Source organism: Podarcis cretensis (genome assembly GCF_951804945.1).
Source record: "Podarcis cretensis genome assembly, chromosome: 14".
Classification (NCBI taxonomy): domain Eukaryota; kingdom Metazoa; phylum Chordata; class Lepidosauria; order Squamata; family Lacertidae; genus Podarcis; species Podarcis cretensis.
In genome coordinates this window covers 54,870,700-54,892,431 of record NC_137183.1, presented here as the reverse complement: position 1 = coordinate 54,892,431, position 21,732 = coordinate 54,870,700, and the positions used below count along the sequence as shown (strand labels likewise).

At 47.8% G+C, this 21,732-nt stretch overlaps 1 protein-coding gene across 1 annotated transcript in view; it reads left to right on the top strand.

The window, feature by feature from the left end:
- The window catches only part of RNF216 (ring finger protein 216), an 88,246-nt gene that overhangs the window by 8,640 nt on the left and 57,874 nt on the right, over positions 1-21,732 (top strand). Inside the window, exons 2-13 of the mRNA XM_079953717.1 lie at positions 2,330-2,445; positions 3,760-3,896; positions 4,904-5,740; positions 7,947-8,023; positions 8,839-8,941; positions 10,141-10,305; positions 10,551-10,665; positions 12,643-12,782; positions 14,386-14,436; positions 15,710-15,847; positions 16,324-16,472; positions 16,805-16,883. Of these exons, the coding sequence (XP_079809843.1) occupies positions 2,379-2,445; positions 3,760-3,896; positions 4,904-5,740; positions 7,947-8,023; positions 8,839-8,941; positions 10,141-10,305; positions 10,551-10,665; positions 12,643-12,782; positions 14,386-14,436; positions 15,710-15,847; positions 16,324-16,472; positions 16,805-16,883 (2,058 nt within the window). The 5' untranslated portion in view covers positions 2,330-2,378. The remainder of the gene's footprint in view (positions 1-2,329; positions 2,446-3,759; positions 3,897-4,903; positions 5,741-7,946; positions 8,024-8,838; positions 8,942-10,140; positions 10,306-10,550; positions 10,666-12,642; positions 12,783-14,385; positions 14,437-15,709; positions 15,848-16,323; positions 16,473-16,804; positions 16,884-21,732) is intronic.

Below are 21,732 nucleotides of genomic sequence, written 5' to 3'. Positions count from 1 at the left end.
TCAAAATTCCTATCACACTGCGGCCTTTCTGGTGAAGAGCAGGTTGTTCTTGTTCCTGGCTGCCGCTGATCCCAGGCCCCCACGTCCATTGGGAAAGCTAATGAACCTGTTTGGCTGTTCAGGCTTGTGTTCCTGGCTGCTGCTCAGAACAATTTCTTCCTTGCTCTGAGGAGGCAGCAGAACTTCCGCAACCCAGTGCTTTGCCCGGTCTGGGATTTGGCTTGCCAGCCATTCCAAGGTGGAGCTGGATTTGCAAGGAGGGAGATTTTGACAATTGCTGGTCATAGAATCACAGAAGTTGTAGAGTTTGAAGGGACCCCCAGGGGCATCTAGTCCAGCCCCACCTGCAATGCACAAATCTCAGCTAAAGCATCCATGGCAGATTGCCACCCAACCTCAAGCCCAGGGGTTGGCAAAGCTTTTGTGGCTTGGGCTCGTTCATGGTCCCGCAGACACTGCGGTGGGCTGGAGTGCACATGCGCACATGCATGCGCAAATGCTATTTCCGGTGCTCCTTCCAGTGCAGAGGAGGCGTGCGCAGCTTCCCACTGGCTGCAGGAGCTTCCAGCGTCATGGAAGGCGGTCCCTGCTCTGCTCTGTGCTGGTTTAGTGTGGCGCACGGGAGCTGAGCGGGTGGTGGAGGTCCCCAAGCCGGTGGCGGGGGTCCACGGGCCGGTTAAACAACCCCTTGGGCTGCTTGTGGCCCATGGGCCTTAGGTTGCCAACCCCTGCTCTATCCTAACTGGAGGGTTATATTTATATTCCGCTTCTCAGGTGGAGCTCAAAAAGCAGTTGCATATTATTAGTATAACACCAAGCATCCAATTTTCTAAAAGTTATAAAAGGATGGTCCTTCAGATGCTCCTGTTTTAAAATTTTAGGGTACACACACATAGCAGACACACACTCCACAGAAAACCTATCCTTCATCCTTCAAAATTTAGGAAATATTCCCGGAGAAAAATACACATTATTTTAGCACACAGAACAGTCCCCCCAACGCCCCCTTGGCTCTCTTAATTACTCTGAATATTTCTTCTACAAAAGGAGATATCTTGGAGAAACCTTTCCCAGCAGTTACTTACAAATCCTGCCTTAAGGGCCTATTTGGGTATGAATAGGGGGTGGGCCTGTGACCTGGATCCAGGATAAAGTATTTACCATCTCAGTGGCCAGACTGCCCAGGTAATGCAATCAGTAAAGCACTATCAGGTACCTTGGCAGACAGGAGAGAAGCCAGAATCAACATTTCTATAGGAGACTGCCCTTCTGTGAAGTATGTATGATGCTTTTTGGGTGGTCTTTGGTTAAGGGGTTGAAACATGCAATCTGGCCAAATGTTTTCTCTGGAATTTTTGTTACAATCAATCATAATTTGATTTTGGACCATTAATTAGCACTTTTGTCGCTCTAACCCTGAGCTTTTCTAACTTAGCCGCTGCCAGGTGGAAAACAGGAGATAATCATACTTGGCGTTCCTGGTATGCCTGTGTGGGGGAGGCTGGCAGCAGGCAGCTCTCCTAGGTTTGCAAATGTGATTATAAGATGGGCTTTCAGTTTGTGTTTTCTGCAGCATGAGGACTAGAAATTTGTTTCTAATTTACAGCCAGAGCTGCGTTTAACAGCCTAGTCCTGCACATGCTTACTTGGCAGTCAGCCTTCCATCACTTAGCGCTGGGCAAATTCTGTAGCCAGTAATAGATTCTGTGCTTGCCTGGTGGATCTTCAGGTAAACGGAAGTCCTGTTTGTGGATGGATTAACAACTGCAGATGGGATTTCTGCATATTTGTACAAGGATTTCCTGGATTTCTCCCAGCAGTTGCCTACCTCTCAATTAAAACCCAGCTGCTCAGATTAATAAGAAAATGAACCTTGTGTAAACTCTGTCTGGAGCAACCTCTAAAAGGTAAAGGTACCCCTGCCCATACGGGCCAGTCTTGACAGACTCTGGGGTTGTGCGCCCATCTCACTCAAGAGGCCGGGGGCCAGCGCTGTCCGGAGACACTTCCAGGTCACGTGGCCAGCGTGACAAAGCTGCATCTGGCGAGCCAGCGCAGCACACGGAAACGCCATTTACCTTCCCGCCAGTAAGCGGTCCCTATTTATCTACTTGCACCTGGGGGTGCTTTCGAACTGCTAGGTTGGCAGGCGCTGGGACCGAGCAGCGGGAGCACACCCGCCGCAGGGATTCGAACCGCCGACCTTTCGATCGGCAAGCCCTAGGCACTGAGGCTTTTACCCACAGCGCCACCCGCGTCCCTTTGGAGCAACCTCTACCACGTGATAAAACCAGAAGTGTGATCCAACTGCTCACCTTGTCCTTTGCAGGTGCTGTTGGCAGAGTGAGTGCCATGCTCTGGAGCTCTTAGCTTCTAACATGGCAGAGGGAGGTGGAAACGAAGAAGTGATTGACTTGAACAGTTTCCGGAGCCACCGAGGGAAAGGTAAGGAAAATATTCCTGGTTCTCTCAGGTGCAGCATATGAGGCTGGTGCAGGGGTCAGCAAACTTACTGCGCCTCGGGCCGGTGTCTCCAGCGCCGATCACGCGGGGGAGCTCGTGCCCATACGCATGCGCACATGCTATTTCCGGCGCACCAGAAATAGCTTGTGCGCATGTGCACGGGCCTCCTCCGACCCGGATGTGCACCGGAAATAATGCGCATGCGCACAAGCTATTTCCGGTGCTCCTCTGACCCAGAAGTGGGCAGCAGCGCAGTGCCGGTAAGAGCAGACGGCGGCAGTGGGCAGCAGGGGTCGCCGCGGGCCGGATAAACGAGTCCCTCGGGCCTTATCCGGCTTGCGGGCCTTAGTTTGGAGACCTCTGGGCTGGTGGAACTATTGAAGGGTGCTGTCGCAGCCTTCTCCAAGCTGGTATCTTGTCGTTTTGAACAAGTCAGCTCTAGTCCCCGTTGCAGGCGTGGGGGATGAGCAGCATTGCTCCGAGGTGGAGCCTTCAACTGTGGCAAGAGCTACAGGGCACAGGGTTCCCTCTCCACTTCTTTCTCCTGCAGCGTGGAATGCCAGTTGCAACCACTTTGATCTGAAAGGAGTCTTTTTCTCAATTGCATTCCCTTCAGCCTCTGGGCCTGAGAGATTCCCCATCCCTTCTCTAAAGCGATACTGCTTCAGGAACCAGTTGCATCTCACCTTCTCCCTCCCATTCCTAGGAGAGTATTTAATTCAGTAGTTACCTTATCCCTGGGCTATCTTCTGCCACCTGCAGCAGTCCTCTGTTGGCATCCTGCCCTGGTTTGGGTCAGCGGCATCTTCACAGCACTCAAGGTTTGTTTGAGACTGTGGCATGCCTCTGGCCTGGCCAAGACTGTTCCAGTGGCGAGCGGCCTTAGTCAGAGCCCATGAATTCTTCTTCCATTTTATTATAAGGCAAACTCGGGTAACATATTTCAGATTGAAGTTATAACAACTAGAAATAACTAGTCGTACCTTGGTATTCAAATGCCTTAGTTGTCGAACAAATCGGCTCCTGAACGTCGCAAACCCAGCAGCGAGTGTTCTGGTCTGTGAACGATTTTTGGAAGCCAAACATCCGACGCAGCTTCCGCGGCTTCTGATTGGCTGCAGGAAGTTCCTGCAGCCAATCGGAAGCTGTGCCTTGGTTTTCGAACCATTTTGGGAGTCAAATGGACTCCCGGAACGGATTAAATTTGAGAACCAAGGTACGGCTGTATTAGTGTTCTGTTGTGAACCTTCAGCTGATAGGTAAGTTCTCTCTCCTTTCTCTCCTTCCTTCTTTCAGATAGAATAAACCACAGAGACGAGGGGCTTATCACCATATCCGACTCCTCGGATGAAGAATTGCCTGTGATGCTGGACATTCCTGTTCGCCGGCAGTGGGAGGATGAGGAAGACGATGATGTAGTCATACTGATGGAGGTAACTCTTTGGCCCTGACCATCCTCCAGTATAGCAAAAATTGAAATTTGTTTAGGCTTAGTATACACCCAGTATGGTCTCCCCATCCCGGATGTATGTTTAAAACAGAATAGTTATATGTTCTTTATTATTTGAAACCTTTTAAAACCTGGCATTGATTTAGTTAGCTTGACTCTCATTGTAACAAATACATGAATCCTCCCCCGCTGTAAGACACAAATCGAGCCCCCATCTCATATTCTGGAGTTGTTCTCACTTGGCTTCCAAAACTTTGCCCAAGTGAGCTTTGCAGGGCATCTTAAAATGTGAGAATGGTGGGCTGCCTCCTGACAGCTCATCCTAGAATATTTCAGCTATTTCAGGTAGCAGCTTCATTCTGCTACTACCTTGAGGAAACACAACATTTTTTGAACAGCAAAATATGCTTTTAAATACCCTTAACACCAGCTGCCAAATGCCTCCCTGAAAGGGAGAAAATCCACTTCTTAGAATCCTGCTTGTTATTTTTCTTTTAATGTGAACCCACCTTAGCAGTAGCAAAAGCAGGAAATGCTTACTCTAAATCCTATATAGCAGCGATGGCCAAACGTGGCCCTTCAGCTGTTTTGGGACTACAACTCCCATCATGCCTAGCTAACAGGACCAGTGGTCAGGGATGATGGGAATTGTAGTCCCAAAACAGCTGAAGGGCCATGTTTGGCCATCGCTGCTATATACAGTGGTACCTCGGTTTAAGAACATCCCTGTTTACGAACGATTCAGTTTACGAACTCCACAAAACCAGAAGTAATGTTCTGGTTGTGAACTTTACCTCGGTCCAAGAACAGAAGTCAAATGGTGGAAGGGCACCGCCGGCAGGAGGCCTCATTAGGGAAAGCGCGCCTCAGCTTAAGAACAGACTTCTGGAATGGATTAAGTTTGTAAACCGAGGTACCACTGTACTTGCAACCTGAATCAACCTTCCAAAGAAACGGCTAGCCTAACTACGGCTTAATATCCTTTTAAAGACAGGAGCGAAGAAGCTTCTGCGCTCCAACGTGATCAGACCAGCGGCTCCCTGGCAGAGTGCGAGCAAGTCGGGGGAAGGAGGATCCAAGGGCGACGTGTTGCCAGGGCCCCATGATGGACAGAAGGCGAGGACCCCTCCTTCCCCGAGGCCGCCTGGCGCTTGGCGGAACTGCGCGAAGGCCGCTGGCGTGGCGCTGGGACGACAGGAAAGCGAGAACGAGGTCTTGGAACTGCCAGAAACCCCGGAGCCTGTTGGGCCGAGGGGGGACGGCGATGGGGCTGTTCCGGAGCCTGGTCCCAGCGTGTCTCGGACGAGAGAGGCGAGACCCGGTGGCGAGAAGGAGGTCATCAACTTGGAGGAGGTCTTGCCCGCTGACGAGGAAGGGAAGGAGCAGAAGGAGCGAGAGCTGCAACCGAGGCTAGCATCGCCGCTCGGAGGGACTGTCCGCTGCATCCAGGAGAACATGCGGCTGGACCACCCGTATTTCCAGCCCACTGAGAAGGACGCAGGCCCCGTGGTCAACCTCATTTCTCCTCAGCAAGGGCAGCGGGACATGGACCTGGGCCCGCTGCCCAGGGCGTACCAGGAGGAGATCCCTGGGCCTGCCTTTCCCAGGCCAGAGCCGCCGCAGGACGGGATCCCAGGCCCCGCCTCCCCCCAGCTGGCTCACCCACCGGAAGAAGAGGGAGGTGGGCAGCAGGCAACGGTCAATGAGCAGGCGGGCCCCTCTTCGCCAGCCCGAGGCCCCCCAGATCCTGGTTCCAGCGACGTTCCCAAGCAAGGCACTGCTCCTCAGCTCGACAAAGACCTCTTTGCTCTTCTCATCAGGGAAACGGTGAGTGTCGTTGTCGGGTATCCTTCGTAAGTATGGCACTCATCAAGAAGAGGTAATGACAGTGCACTTGTTTCCCCCCACTGTGATCACTTTGGCTTCACTGAATGGGATGCACATCATGTGGAAAGCTCTCTTTTTTTTAATTGGTTTTTACACATATTTTCCAGCATAACAACTCCCCAAAAAAGAAAAAAACATGACAAATCTTTGGCTGTCACAGCCTTTGACTTCCCTCAGCCCCTTCTAATGGTTTTCTAAATCCTTTTCTGATATTGCATTTTGTTACTATACTTACTACTTACTATATACTTACTACTTATACTTACTATAAATCAAATCGTACATCAATGAAGCTTAATCCTTTTCACAACAATTTATAAAGTCTTCCTGCAAAAGTTCTTGTAACCCTACAAGCAATATTAAATAATTACAATTGTCTTCAAATACAACATAAATTTGTTCTAGCCCTTTAGGAAAATCTGGTCCTGCTGGTTTCGAATTTTCCCTGTTAGTTTCGCCAGCTCGGCATAGTCCATCACTTTCATTCGCCCCTCTTCTTTTGTTGGCATTGCCTCCTGATTCCATCGTTGGGCTAATAGTATTCTTGCTGCAGTGGTCGTGTATAAAAACAATTTTTTTATCATTCTTATGAATTTCTGTACCTACCATTCCAAGTAAAAACGCTTCTGGTTTTTTTGAAAATGTATATTTCAACATTTTTTTACTCTCATTATAAACCATTTCCCATAAGTCTTTTACTTTTTTACATTCCCACCACATACGGTAAAACGTGCCCTCCTTTTCTTTACATTTCCAACATTTGTTATTTGTTTTATACATTTTGGCTAGTTCTACCGGTGTTATATACCATCTGTACATCATTTTCATTATATTTTCTTTTAAAGCACTGCAGGCAGTAAAATTTATTCCTTCTTTCCATAGTCTCCCCCAATCATCTATTGGTATATTGTGTCCTATATCTTTAGCCCAATGTATCATAACTGATTCTACTTCTTCGTCTTTCATGTGGAAAGCTCTTGCCCATGTCAGCTTTCCATGTGCTGCCCTTGTCTGTGTGCCAGGGATTGGTGCGCTGAGCAGATGGGCAACAGATGTGAGCAAATGCGCGTGACCAGGTGCACCTGGAAAGCCCTTGTGGGCCACATCTTGTATAAATCTTGCCTCAATTGGGCAGCGTTCAAGCTTCCTTCCTTCAGCGAATCCTTTGAGTTTTTGCCACAAGATCCGTGTTTGTGGTGCAGAGGGTTTTGCATCCTCTGGCTTACAGAATCCTAGCGTCACACAGTGGTAGACTGGGGTGTCCCATGGGCAGGCACACTAATTAATAAAAAAGTTTAAAAGTCTGGATTAATAACTCTTGTGTGTTGCAACACATTTTGCCAGAGTGTAGGCCAGGAGTTGGGGGCCTGTAGCCCCTCCAGATGTTGTTGGAGAGCATCTCTGATCTCTGGGAGGTGTTGGGAACGAACCCAGCGCCGCAGGGCGGCCACTCCTAAAGCCACTCCTTGAGAAGGATGCTTCCTTGAGACACACTTCTTTTTTTTACTTAAAAGCATCAGTTTTGTGAAGTGAAACTGGTGCTGCTTCTTCGTTCTGGTTGATTGGTACTTTCTTCTTTTTTGGCTAATTGATGACGTAGCTTCCTAATTGGGCCTTTAATGCATTAAACTAACGGATCAACTAAAATTTGTAGCTTCATGCACAACATTTATGGCGTATCTTTAGGCGCCAGGCAAAAAGGTTTCTCTTCAACGAGGCATTTGGCCAATTTTCTATGGATTTTTAAATACATCTGTGGGAGGAGGGTTATAGGTTTGTTTTGCTTTTGTTTTATCATGTATTTTGTGTTTTTGTTTTGTACTTCTATGTTGTGAACCACCCTGTGATCTTTGAGTGAAGGGTGGTATACAGATTTAATAAATAATAATAAATTGCTCAGCATTTCATTGCATCTAGTCTAAAGGTTTCTGATAAATTACATTTTTACAGTAATGCTGCTTTCTTGGCATATTCACACAACTGAGTGTCCTTTGCTGGTGTATAGGTAACACAGTGGGAACATTTCACTCTGTTTGCATGGAAATATTATTTCCAGCTCTCGTCACCATAAAGGTGAAGCTTTTCTTGAACTGCTTACCAACCAAAATGTGTGTGTTTTGCCTCTCCCCCCCCACCCCAAATCCAGGAAGCAAGGTTCCCAGATGCAACCAGAGAGTACATTGAGGATCTAATACAGAATAAAAACTGCTGTGACTTAAACATGTAAGTATGGAAGCTTTTGCGGCACACTTACAAACCAGTTAGTAGCGATACCCAAAAACTTGTGGGTGTGTCCTGCTCTCATTAACTGGTCACGATCTGGAGCAACCATTATGGCTCAGCCTACCCAGGCTCTATGGGTCAGCATGGCACATGGCCGCTTGCCATTCCCGTCCTTATTCGGCTATCTTTTGCAAAAATAGCAGCAAAACAGGTCCTGCTTCTTGATAGCCTCCTCTGTATTCCAGGCTTATTTTGCTTCTTGGTTACCACGGGGCAAAGTTAGACATGGCAGCAGAGGAAGCTAGGATTGGCTCTTTTGTGTTTTACATTTGTGAGAATGGGTTTAAACTTGTTGTTCTGGTGTACACCTGGGTACTCCTTCCCCGTTTGGAAAAACTCTTGAGTACATAAAAATGCTTGCCTCCTTTGGCGTTCCTTTCCCTCTGCTGCTGCTGCTGCTGCTGCTGCTGCTGGATCTTTCTTGCCCGTGGTCTGACTCTTGCCTGCACCCTGTTGCATCCAGCTCTCTGTTTCCATCATTTGCTGCTGCTTCTGTACTGAGGGCGGGTGGAGAGGGCTATATCCGCCTGCCAAGCCCTCTAGGCCAGCTTTCCCCATCCTGGTGCCATCTAGATGTTGTTGGATTCTAACTCCCTCCAACCCCCTGAGCCAGCACAGCCAGGAATGGTGGCAGCTGCAGCCCAAAGCATCTGGAGGGTGTCAGGCTGGGGAAGGAAGCACGAGTGTGTTGGGAAAAGCTGAGTCAAGTAAGTTGACAGCCCTGGCCAAGCAATGGTCTCCTCTTGCTTTTGCAGACTTTGTAATTTTCTTCTGGAAAATCCAGATTATCCAAAGAAGGAAGGCAGAGTGGTTTTAAATCCAAATAGCAGCCTCCTCTCCAGCCCAGATGAGACAAAGGTAAGTGGCAAGCTGTAAGGTTAATCAGAAATTATGAAGTCCCTGCAAGGAGGCTATTTGATGTATGTTAGGCAGGGTTCAAGGGACTTCAGGGAAGGGGCAGAGGTTAAAAGGTTGAACTCGTAGCACACACATTCTTGCCAGCTGCTGTGAGGCTCAATCCATCTCTTGCCAGAAGTCCTTCCTCAAGGGAGCGGAGACCATGGTCCAAGAGGCCTAACCCCTCCTGACGGCACCACCTGTGCAGCCAGTGCTGTACTTCCAATTCTTTCCTCTCTCTTCCGAGCCGCGGCTGACAACAGGAAGGAGGGATGAAAAAACCACCTGTGCCCCAAGCCTCTTCAGCTTCCTGCCCAGAGTCTCATAGTCCCTTTCTATATGTCGAAGGCTGTGTGTGGCCGTATCATGTGTACCCACGTGAATCAGAAGGAGGGGACTGTGGTCAGTGGGCTTTATAAGGCTTGGCATCTTCTTTGTCACATCGTGAATCTTTGCACCTGGAAGACAGCACACTTCCTGTTACCTCCTCACACTGCTGCCTCTGTCCTCCTCAGTAGGGAGTCCCCTACCAGCCCCACACATCTCACCCTCCTCTGGGGAGTGGCAGGAATCGTTCTGTACGCCGTCCCTTCCAAAGCCACCTTGGGAGTGTTCTAAGGTCTGCAACTGCTGCTCTTGCTCCTCTGGCCCAGAGGAGGAGTCTTGCTGGCCGGGCAGGAGTTTGGGGCCTCTAACCTGGACATTTGGGCCAGTATAATGAATCTTCCCTTCTAGCCTGTTGGAGCTTATCTGGATATATATTATGAGAATAGGTTACAGGGGCAGGAGTCTTATGGCTCAAGAGCTTCCTGCTCCTTCCTCTCAAGTTGCCTTTTCTAGACTACAATTCCCTTTCTCTGAGATCATTTCATTGGAAGGTAGCAAGTGCAGATTATCGGCATACTCATCCACTGTCAGCCTTGGATCTGAAGGGCTTATAGGTCAAGAATAGAAAATGCCCAGTTCACTACCTTTTAACCTCACCTCCATTGCAAGGTTGTTTTGAGAATCAATGTGGGTAGGGGAGAATCTTGAGCTTGCTGGAGGAAAAGTGGAGTGAAGCTTGAGTAATAATCACGGTAAACTTCCAAGGCCAGCCGAGTGTGCGCTGACTCTTTCCCCTTGCCTCCCTCCCCGTTTCCCTTTTCCTTCTTTCTTAGGTGCCTAAAGTGGACTACTTTGACTTCTCCAAACTTGAACCACTTGATCAGCGCTGCTTTATCCAAGCGGCTGATCTCCTCATGGCCGACTTCAAAATGTTGAGTAGCCAGGACATCAAGTGGGCGCTGCATGAGCTCAAGGGACACTATGCAATCACACGAAAGGTTCCTTCCCTTCGTTTCTTCTCTCTCTTTCCCCCCACCCCAAACTGCTACAACAATTTACTTGACTCAGTGTTGGAAGGGAGATGTACAGCCTGAGCGTGTAAGAAGTCAAGCCCGCTGAGGCACCAAGGCATTATTATTATTATTATTATTATTATTATTATTATTAGTAACAACCGCCACCACCACCATCATTCTCCCTGCATATTTGTGTTTCCATCTTGACTCGCTGCCTTTTCCTTCAGGCCTTTTCGGATGCCATCAAAAAATGGCAAGAACTGTCTCCTGAAACCAGCGGGAAGCGGAAAAGGAGGAAAGAAATGAACCAGTATTCCTACATAGACTTCAAATTTGAGCAAGGTTGGTAGCTGGTGTTTGAGCAGGGTCTGCGCTGGCTCTCAGTGGCCGCCCAGGCTCCATTCAAGGTGCTTCTTGCTGAAATCACTGTGTGTCAAAAGTCAAGGTGTGTGGGAAGAAATGAGCAGCAGCACCAAGATGGCTGGGAGAGGAATGGGGTTGTGCTCATGCACACCCACTCTGGGGACAAGAAGTGGGAAGGAGGGAGGGAGGAGCAGGAGACCAGCAGGCAGCTCTGTCTACTGTGTTCAGGTTGGCTCCATTTGACTACTATTTCTCCTTGCTGCTGCTGCTGCCTCTTCTTGCTCCTTCACCCAGGGAGCCTCCTGTCTTGGCAGGCCTGTCAGCCCCCTGCTCCTTTCTGCAGCCCGCCAGCTCCCATGAAACAGGAGCACTGAGTGCCCGGAATGTGTCTCTGTTCTTTCGCAAAGGGGTGGCTTTTACCCCTCCGCCTCGGCTGATGCTCAAGCCATCTCACAAAAGGGAAAACCTCACGGCAGACGTAATGAGCACACTTATGTAATTTGGTTGGGTTTATTTCATTTGCTATAACAAAGGAACATGGCTTTTGCCTGCCAGGCGCAATGTTGAAAAGAACTTTCAGAGGACTAAATCATTTTTGTATCTGAAGAAGTGTGCATGCACACGAAAGCTCATACCAAGAACTGACTTAGTTGGTCTTTAAGGTGCTACTGGAAGGAATTTTTTTCATTTTTCTTTGTGGAGATGATCATGTTGTTGGGGAAGGAAGGAAGGGAGGGAGGGATTCATCATTGCAGATATGATTGTTGGGGGATTTTTGTTTTCTGCGTTGTATTCCCTGTGAAACAAAAAAAAAAGGCACGTGAATAGACAAGACTTAAAGAAAGACATACAAACATCAGCAGTAGAGCACCCAGAAGCTGTCAACTCAGCAAAAGCTTTGCTATGTAAAATAGTCCTTACCTGATGCTTTAGAGATAGTGCCAGGTATATGTGCTTGGGAGAGCATTCCACAGTCCGGGTGCCACAACAGAGAAGGCCCTGTCCCTGGTAGCCAGCCACTGACGTTCCAGGGATGAGGGCCTCTGGTACATGATATCTGCCCATGTCTCTGATGATTGCCTCCATTCAGAGGACACCAGTCCTTCAGGTAGGCTGGGCTCTGTGAATTGTGCCTGGAGGCAGATTTTAAGCTGCACATGGAGGATTGGGAGGGGCCGGTGCACCCAGAATTCAGGGACAGGTCCTTTCCATGAAAAGACGCATCTGAAATCCCTTGTAAGTCAGAAAAGGCAAAGTGTGCCCCGTCCCTGTGAACTTCCCCTGAGTGGGTTGCAGAATTAAGCCCCCAGGAGCTTAATTCCTTCTTTTCACATAATTGGTTTCAGTGATCACACCAATCAACTGCCTGAAAAGAGCATGGCTGGCAGCCTAGTCCATGGCTCCGTTGGTGTCATGGAAACCTCTTAACTGCAGCTGTTAATCTTGAGGGTGGCTGGATTGTGACGTGGTAATTGCAAGAGTGGGGTGCTGCTTCCACGGTGCCTCTCCTCCTGCTCCTCTCTGTGATCCTGTGCCTTTGCTCCTCTGCCTGGGGGGGGGGGGCAGCCCCATTTTCCTCAGTCACGGGGAGGGAAGGGGGTTGGGAATGAGCCACAGTTGCATCCTCGTTGGCTGAGGCAAAGTTGTTGGGGTGGTTGTTGTTTTTTTTACCAAAAAATATTTTTATGGTGCTGGGGCACAGTTGCTGGAAGAGGCAGATTCCTGGGCAACTGGGAATTCTGGCAATGTCAGCAGCATGTTGCAACCCTATGTTGTCAGGCCATGACCATTTCCCACACTCTGCTGGAGTTTAGTCGGAGGGGATGAGATAAGAAACAGATGAGGGATGGTGCATTGCAGAGGGCCCTGTTTTTGTGGGTGGGCCCCTTGCTCTCCTGTTTCCTCCTCATTAAGGGCCATTTGTTTCTTTGCTCGGCTTTTCCAATGGCACTTCAGGCGACATGAAAATAGAGAAGCGCATGTTCTTCTTGGAGAACAAGAGGAGGCACTACAGGAGCTACGACCCATGCGCTCTCCTGCCGGCCGTGCAGCTGGAGCAGGAGTTCTACGAGCAGAAGATCAAGGAAATGGCAGAGGTGAGCAGAGTGTCCCGTGCAAGGGACTCGGGGCTCTTTTGGCGGCCAAGACACCAAACAGTGTTTCTCAAATTTGGACCCCCAGCTGTTTGTTAGACTACAACTCCCGTCATCCCTGACCACTGGTCCTGCTAGCTAGGGATGATGGGAGTTGTAGTCTGACAAAAGCTGGGGACCCAGGTTTGAGAAACAATGCGAAGACGAGTTCTTCCTTCTTGGGCACCAACCACGAATATTTAGCCTGGGGATTTGGGCATGGCGATGGCCTGGATGGGGCTCAGTCTAGACAAGACAGAGGTGCTGTGGGTGGGCTGTTCATCCACATGGGTGAATGGCATTCAGTCTGTCCTGGAGAGGGCTTCTCTCCCTATGAAGGATTAGGTTTGAAGTATACTAAGTGCCTTCAGGTCCAACATTTTCATTCGAAGCTATATAGCTTCTGTAATTTAAAGCAGGCACCCCCAAACTCAGTCCTCCAGATGATTTGGGACTACAATTCCCATCATTTCTGACCACCGGTCCTGTTAACTAGGGATGATGGGAGTTGTAGTCCCAAAACATCTGGAGGGCCAAGTTTGAGGATGCCTGATTTAAAGCATCTTTTATCAGTTTCTGTTAATAATATCTGCTGCAGCCTTACTTGTATGGAAATAGTACAGCCACAGTTAACCATGCTCTGGCAATTTCCCATTAGACTGCTGCAATGTGTTGTATGTAGGGCTGCCTTTAAAACTAACCCGGACACTGTAGTAGGTTTGAAACAGAGCTGCAAGTTATTGAGTTATGCCCTGGTTGTGCTTCCAAACTGGACCTGGGCCCAATTTTTTAAAGTGGTGGATTTAACCTACAAAGCCCTCAATAGCTTGGGCTGCCTGAAATATCTCCACCTTTTGCATATGCCTCCCTGAACCTTAAGGAGGCCCTGTTCCAGGTGCCCCTACCAAGTTGGGTGGGTGGCTGCCATGGAGAGAGGGCCTTTTTGGTAGTGGCACCTCAGCTAAGGAATCTCCTCCCCAGAGGGGCTTCTTTAGGAGCTTTCCAGTGCCAGGGGAATACCTTCCTGTTCACTTAAGCTTTTTGGAATCCAAGCTACAAAACTATTTTATGCTGCCTGTATGCAAAGAAGCTTCTCCTTGTTGTCTTATTTTTTAAAATTATTGAGTTGCTTCTTAAATATTTTGTTGTAAGCTGCCCAGGAGGAATTTATTGGTGGACAGCTTTGTAAATCTAACAAAGAACATGTTGTGGTGGCCCCATGCTTCATCTAGCAAGCAAGCTTACTTACTGAATGTGCTCCACGGGTGCCAGGAGGGTCACCTAACACAAAAGCCACAAGGTGTGGCCAACCCTCTTTAAATGCTCATGAGAATACACCTGGGAATTACCTTGGCTGTGTCTGACATGGAGCCATCCTTAAGAGTCTCATCACATTGCTTGAAAACTGAGAGTAGCCTGAGAGTCCTCTGAAACTTTATCAGGGATTTCCCAGTGAGAAGGTTCAGTAGTGGTGATTGTCCCATCACATTAGAAAATGGTGAGCGGCTCATCCATTCTGGAGGTTCTGTGTTCATAGCCCTGAGTGTGTTTCCTTTTCTCTTGCCAGCATGCAGATTTTCTGCTCGCCCTGCAGGTAAACGAGGAGCAGTATCAAAAAGTAAGTAGCTCCATTACACACAGAGACACAGAGAGAAATGTCATGCCAAACCTGTACTGTTAATTTTAGTCCTATTTATTTATTTTATTTCATAGAATTTATTCACGGCTTGATTGCAAAAAAAACAACAACAAAAAAAACACCCCAAAAAGCAACAACCCAACAACCTCAAAGCGATTTTCAAATACAAAACAGCAAGATGAAGAAAAAATTGCAGCTCTATTTTAAAACATACAAAAGTTAAAACACTAAAACAGAATAAAATTGCCTCAACTTTCTAAGCATCTGGGTAGGCTTGTCTAAAAAGAATGTTTTTATTAGGCACCCAAAGGAATGTGGGGAAGGGGCCTGCTTGATCTCAAAAGGCAGGGAGTTCCAAAGTGTAGGCACTGCCACTCTTAAGTGACTGACCTCTTACAAAGGCAGAATGGGGATTACATGACCGCTGTAGAAGTGCCACTCCTACCGATCAAGGCAGCTGAGTTGGGCACATGCTAATAGAAGCCGCTCACGCAATCAGATATGCCTTAGAGGGGCTTTCCCAGTGAGATGCTCTCCAGATCTTCTAGATCACGTGGAAACTGTAGTTCCACACATGGAAGGTGCCAGGCTGAGGAGGGCTGTCTTAAGAGTGTGGGGCCCCCAGGTGGTACAGATGTTTGTGTGAAACTGATGTTTGGCATCTGGAATACACGTCAGTCGGCTTTCTGTGTAACGATATAGTGCTATGTGCTACAATTTGATTTTCAGTGGAGGAAATCTGCTGAATCTGACTGCTTGAGTTTTACACTGTGAGAACAGGATACTGGACTGTATAAGCCACTGGTGTGACCCAGCAAGCTATTCTTACGTCGATCAGCTGTGAGGTTGTAATTTTCTTAGCCTTGTTTTGCTGCGCAGAGCTCCTTGACCTGATCAAATTTCATACCTCGTGTAGTATAAAGCCTGTGTGCGGCTTTCTCCTAGAAGCATCTGAGGTGCAAAATAGTGCCTGAGCTATTGGTTTGAAGCCACTGGTATGTTTCTCATACCACCAAGTGCAAAGTGCTTTTCTGTGATGCACTTCCATGCAGGGGCCGAGCGAGCAGTGCAGCCCGGAGGTGGGTCCCGCTTGCGTGGCTTCCCTCCCTTCTTCACATCAAGACCCAAGCCATTTGCCTGGCCTGCAGGGTTTTCCATGCAGGATCGTATTATGGAAAAGTGGCCTTCGTGTGCAGGACGCCATCATTGATGGCTTGGAAGTGGCAATTAACCTTCAGGCTTTGACTTGCAGAATGGCCAGATGATCGTGTGTTGCTGTTGCTACGGGGACTTTGCGTTTGAGGAACTGACACAGTGCGCAGATGGACATTTGTTTTGCAAGGAGTGCCTAATCAAGTATGCTCAGGAAGCAGTCTTTGGCTCTGGCAAGGTAAGGAAAGAGATCTCCTGGTTCCATGAAACGGTTGAGATTTTCAGGCCTTCTGATTTTGTCTTCCTTCACGTCATCCACTGCCGGTTTACTCTTGTCTCATCCCACTCCTGGTTTTCAGCTCTGTCCACATGGCATCGTTCATTGCGAGCTGTTTCAACTGCTGCTACTTTTTTTGGTCAAGTGTCTTGTGTTGGTGTGAGTTGAACAGTCCTGGCTGGGTGACATCCTCCGGACGATGATGACGCTTGGAGGATGAAAACATTTTGTTGTAGCTTAGCAGAAAGTTCCACCGTCATGCATGTGCAGCCTCCCATAAGAAAATGATTGCAAAATAACCGCCTGTCCCAGTTCTATATGCTAAATGTTGCAAAACAGCTCTGCATGTTGGAATGGTGCTGTACAAACGACTGACAATTAAACAGCGCTGAACTTGCTGTAATCTTAGCCTTTCTCTGTCTTTCTCCGGTGTCTAGTCGGAGCTCAGCTGCATGGAAGGGAGTTGTACGTGCTCATTTCCAACCAGTGAACTGGAGAAAGTCCTTCCCGAAAACATCCTGTGTAAATACTATGAGCGGAAAGCAGAGGAGGAGGTGGCTGCTGCCTGTGCAGATGAGTTAGTCAGGTGAGTCTAGCTCCTTTGGTCTGAGCCTCGTGGGGCATTCTGAGGTTCCCAGCCACCTTTGGCCAATTCACACATTACTCACCAGCAGCAGATGCTAGCTTAAGGTCACATGCATACACAGTCCTGGCTCCCTGCTGCAGCCCTGTGGAAAACCAGGTTGATCCCATGTCTGCCTTGCTGTAAAAGGTGTGTGTGGTCTACTCTCCTTCAAAGTTCTGCAGGAAAGGAAACAGAAGATCAGGAGAGTGAGGGAGACTGGCAGCAGACCTTTGAGGACTATTCAGCGAGAAGTTAGTACAAAACCCTCAACTCCACTCTTCCTTGGCCCACAGGTGTCCCTTCTGCAGCTTCCCAGCTCTGCTGGACAAGGATGTGAAGCGGTTCAGCTGCCCCAACCCTCGATGCCGGAAGGTAAGAGGTGGATTTCTAATTTTGCGATTGGCTGGTGATGCAACAAGGCAGGCAGTAGCAACTGACAGCATTGAAGAAACAAGGCTCTGTCCTCTGCTGCCTGGTTCAGCGGTGTATTGAGCGGGAAGGAGAGCTTGGGATGGAGTTCCTTGCAGGGGCCTTGTTTCAGGCTGGAAAGTCTCTTGCGAGGGGTCTTGGCCAAGAAGGGTGCGTGCCAAGCTGAACTTTTGAGGTGGCAACAGCTGCCCAAGGAAGCAAACTGTTGGAAGAGGGATTGGGGGTTCTTGGCGTGGCAGAAGTCACAAGAACCCAAGGGGCAGCTTCGTGTGCAGGGTCTTCTGTCTATTTTGCAGAAATAGCCCTTCAGGTGCTCTTAACTGGTGGGTGCAGTCCATGTGCTACGCAGTGCACCTTGGCCGGTTCCCACCAGGCTAGATTTTGAGCCAGCCTGCTGCTGCTCTTGTTTTCTGGCTGAACGCTGCTTCTCTGCAGAGGCACAGAGTGCCGAGCAGGCAGCATACTGGACAATGTGGGTCTGCGTGTGCGGACATAACTGATAGCTGCAGCCACTGGCATAGGAGGAGCCCGCCTCAATGAACAGCAACAGAGATTTGCTTGAAACCGAGAAAATATGAGAATTGGAATATTGGAGGGTGAGAACCAGTAGGTGGTGCCATTGGTCTGTGCAAGGCCAGAGTTAATCCTATGTAAGTCTCTCATTTCCAGTAGCTGGGATACTCTCCCTAAAAGCGAGACAGAATCCATGGGGCTCTGCTGAGCCTGACACCTTCAGAGCCTTTTGTTTAGTTGCCTGTCACGTTCAGGCATTACTCCTGCAAGCCTTCATCCAAGGAGTTCCCCTTGCAGCCCTGGAGAGAGCGCACTGTGCAAGAGATCATCCGTTGAACTCCTAAATGTATGGGTGTCTGCTGAGGTCTCTCAGTTCCTGGAATGCCCCAAGGCTCATGATCTTGGGCATACCTGTTGCCACATGAGGAACTGTATTTTCACCAATGTGGAGTTTCACGCGCAGAGTGGGCTTGGCGGCCTTGCTAGAAATTCGTTGTGATGACCATCTTTTTCTTTGGCTTACCTGTCTCTTGCATAGTGTCTGTGTTCTTTAATTTCTTTGGCCAAAAAGGTGAGGAAATGGCTGTGAACTATTGCAATTGCTTTCTTATTTGGTGTGGAAAATTCAGTTTCTAAAAATGTATTGTGTTACAGAATTAGTAACCGCGGTTTGCTTTTACATCCAAAGCTACTGAAATGAGCGAGGATTGAAACATGATTTTTGGCATAGTTTGGACATAGCAAAATCGGATTAAACCGGGAAGTAAATGTTTCCAATATCCTCCTGCTCTGGCAGAGCGGGAGGAAGCATTGCCTTCTACCAGTTGATATTTAGGGCATCTGAAAATTAAGTAGGGGGAAGAAATCCCATTCAGAATTCTCCAGAAAACCCACGTGGCTGCTGTGTAGCATGACCCATGACAAGAGGACATGCAGTTGGGGGGGGTAGTGGGCAGCTGGAAAGCCCTGAGGCAGCAGCAGTGCAAGGCAAGCAAGTCTTTGCAGGAGAAGCTTCCTTTGCAGGGGACTTCCTGGAAGAAGGTGGAGCCAGAGGCTGTCTGCCACTCACTCCCCTCTTTTTTTTTTTTTTAAATAATATTTATTAAAGTTTTAAATGTTACAAAAAGAGAAAAAGATAACTCCAAGTTAAACAAAAACTTGACAACACATCACAATAATGAAAGAAGAGAATTTTTTTTTAATAAAAAACAGAAAAGCAGAAAAATAGAAACAATTAAAAAACACAACGAACCTTCCCATAACTTATCTTTCATTTGCTTGTTTCCTTGACCTCCTCGCACCTCCCTTTTTTGTATTCTAGTTCGGTTAGCTATTTCAGCAAATCCTTTCCATCTTTCCCAATTTTTATCCTATAATTTATCTTAATATAATGTAACTTTACCTTTCCTCCTTTCATCCATTAACAATCTATTTTTACTTAATCCTTTATAATATTTCTGCTAAAGCCACATAACTTCATTCCAGCCTCCTTCTAACATTCCTTAATTTTACAATGTTTCTGTAGATAAACTTTAAATTTCTTCCAATCTTCTTCCACCGACTCTTCTCCCTGATCTCGGATTCTGCCAGTCATTTCCGCCAGTTCCATGAAGTCCATCACCTTCATCTGCCATTCTTCCCGGGTGGGTAGATTTTGTGTCTTCCAGTACTTTGCAATAAGTATTCTTGCTGCTGTTGTAGCATACATAAAGAAAGTTCTATCCTTCTTTGACACCAATTGGCTGACCATGCCCAGGAGAAAGGCCTCTGGTTTCTTCAGAAAAGTATATTTAAATACCTTTTTCATTTCATTGTAGATCATTTCCCAGAAAGTCTTAATCCTTGGGCATGTCCACCAAAGGTGAAAGAATGTGCCTTCAGTCTCTTTACATTTCCAACATTTATTATCGGGCAAATGATAAATTTTTGCAAGCTTGACTGGTGTCATGTACCACCTGTATATAATTTTCATTATATTCTCTCTTAAGGCGTTACATGCCATAAATTTCATACCTGTGGCCCATAACTGTTCCCAGTCAGTCATCATAATATTATGTCCAACATCTTGTGCCCATTTAATCATAGCAGATTTCACCATTTCATCCTGAGTGTTCCACACTCACTCCCCTCTTAGCAAGCGGCAAAAGCAGTGTTGCGGTTACATCCCGGGTTGTCTACCTGGGGCTCCTGTTGTGAGGTCAGAATGGACCCCTAGATATTCAGCCGGGACTTCCATCATAATCCTGTTGGTAGCTGGAGTAGGTGAATGGGGGGAGTGGTGGTTAAAAGCTTCATTCATCAAACACCAACAGTCATGCACATGCTACTTAATGTCTCGTGCTGTACGTGGACGTCTTTAGATTCCAAGAGAATTGCCTCCTGCCGGCTTGCATTCTTCAAATGCATTTACCATATTGCATTAATAATAACAGATCTAATGGCTGGTAGCTGAATATTGGAACTCCCCCTCCCCGCTCCTTGGGTAGTAGATGCTTGCTTGTTTAATTTTGTCCCTCTCTTCTGCCAAAGAAGAATCCTGCAGCAGTTTACAGGTCCCAAAGAGAGAGATAGAGAGAGGAGAGACAATCCCTGCCATTAGGCATGTCACAAAAGGAAAACAGATTGGGAGGGAGAAGGAAAATAGAGTACAAGTTCTAATGACCAGGTGGAGTGGAAAAGTTCAAGGCAAGGTGGCACCAAAATGTGGTTGGTCTCCTCTCCTCCCCTGCTGCTTGATGCTGTGCATGGCTGTTGCCAGGAGGGAGGAGCCTGGCTGCTCATCAGAGCTGGTGGTTGCCAGCCCCACAAAAGGCAAAAATGCTGTGGCCGCGGGCAGGAGTTGCAATTGTACCAGTGGTTACAGCCATGTCAGAACTTTCCAGGCGGTGTTTTGATTTGCGACATGTTCAAATCAAATTCCACCAAGTCCTATTGTAAATGGAGGAATCCGAGGGTCCCTTGGGCAAAAACAAAGACACCAACCAGGACAATTTCGAGCAAAACAGCAGCCTGTAGGCTTGGCCTTTATTGGAAACTGTCACGATCGGACTCCTACCCACAACAAGATGAAGCAAAATGGAAGTCCAGAACAGAAGAAGACCCCAACTTTTATTAGTTACTAATCCCCCAAACTACACTCCTAAGACTACATCACAACTACATCACAAAAAGGAGGGGTTGAGGGAGGAGTTGTGGAGGTAACCTGAGTATCTTGTCACCTGGCTGGTTCCTCCTTTCCCCCCTCCCCATGAGTACTTTCCAAGTGACAAAGGGGAGTTTGCAGTTTCCTGCCCCCAGAGGGAAGAGCTGATCATTGCCCTTTGTTCCAATCTGTGCTGAATCCACTCCCATATGCAAGTTCTTTGTGATCTTGATGGTCTTCTGTCCAGGACCATCAGGGTTGGCATAGCAACTGGGCAGGGCTCCTGTGGATGTGCTGGTATGGTCAAGGGATTATGGCTGCCCTGTATCAAATTTTCCCCATTTTGTAGTCCTTCCTTCATGGAGTGAAATAAAAGTGGAACGATGCAGATCCGATGTATGGTTGATTTTCTATGAATTTATCACAGAAGCGTAGCGTATGTAGTGTGTGAGTGTGAGTGTGTGTGTGTGTGTGTGTGTGTGTGTTTTGTACAGACTGAATGATTGGGGGGTGGGGTGGGATCCTGCAACACTATCAGCCACGGTAGTTAAATAGAACCTTCTCTGAGGTTTTGATAACCCTGAGGACTGGAAAGTGGACAATGCAACACCAATTTTTTGAAATGGGATCAAGAGAGGATCCTGGAAATCGCAGGCCTGTAGGCTTAAATGCCTGTTTCAGGAAAACAGGAAGGCTCCAACATCTGGGATTTCTTAGATTAGCGAAGAGTTGGCATTATAAAACGATGCCTGGTGTGGAGAAAGGGGATAGAGAAAAGTTTTTCTCCCTCTCTGCTAACACTGGAACTCGTGGACGTCCTGGGAAGCTGAATGTTGGAAGAATCAGGACAGACAAAAGGAAGGACTTATTCATGCGGCACTTTGTTAAACTGTGGAACTCTCTCCCACAGGAGACAGGGATGGCCACCAACTTGGATGGCTTTAAATTCATGGAAGAGGAGACCGCTATCGATGGCTACTAGCCACAATGGCTTTTCTTCCTCCATGGGAGAAGGCAGTTTTACTTTTGAGTACCACTTGCTGGAAAGTGCACGAAGGGCTCCTGCTTGGCTCCTGCTTTGCAAAATGCCAGACTAGAAGGGCCATGGGCCTGATCCAGCAGGGATCGCCTTATGTT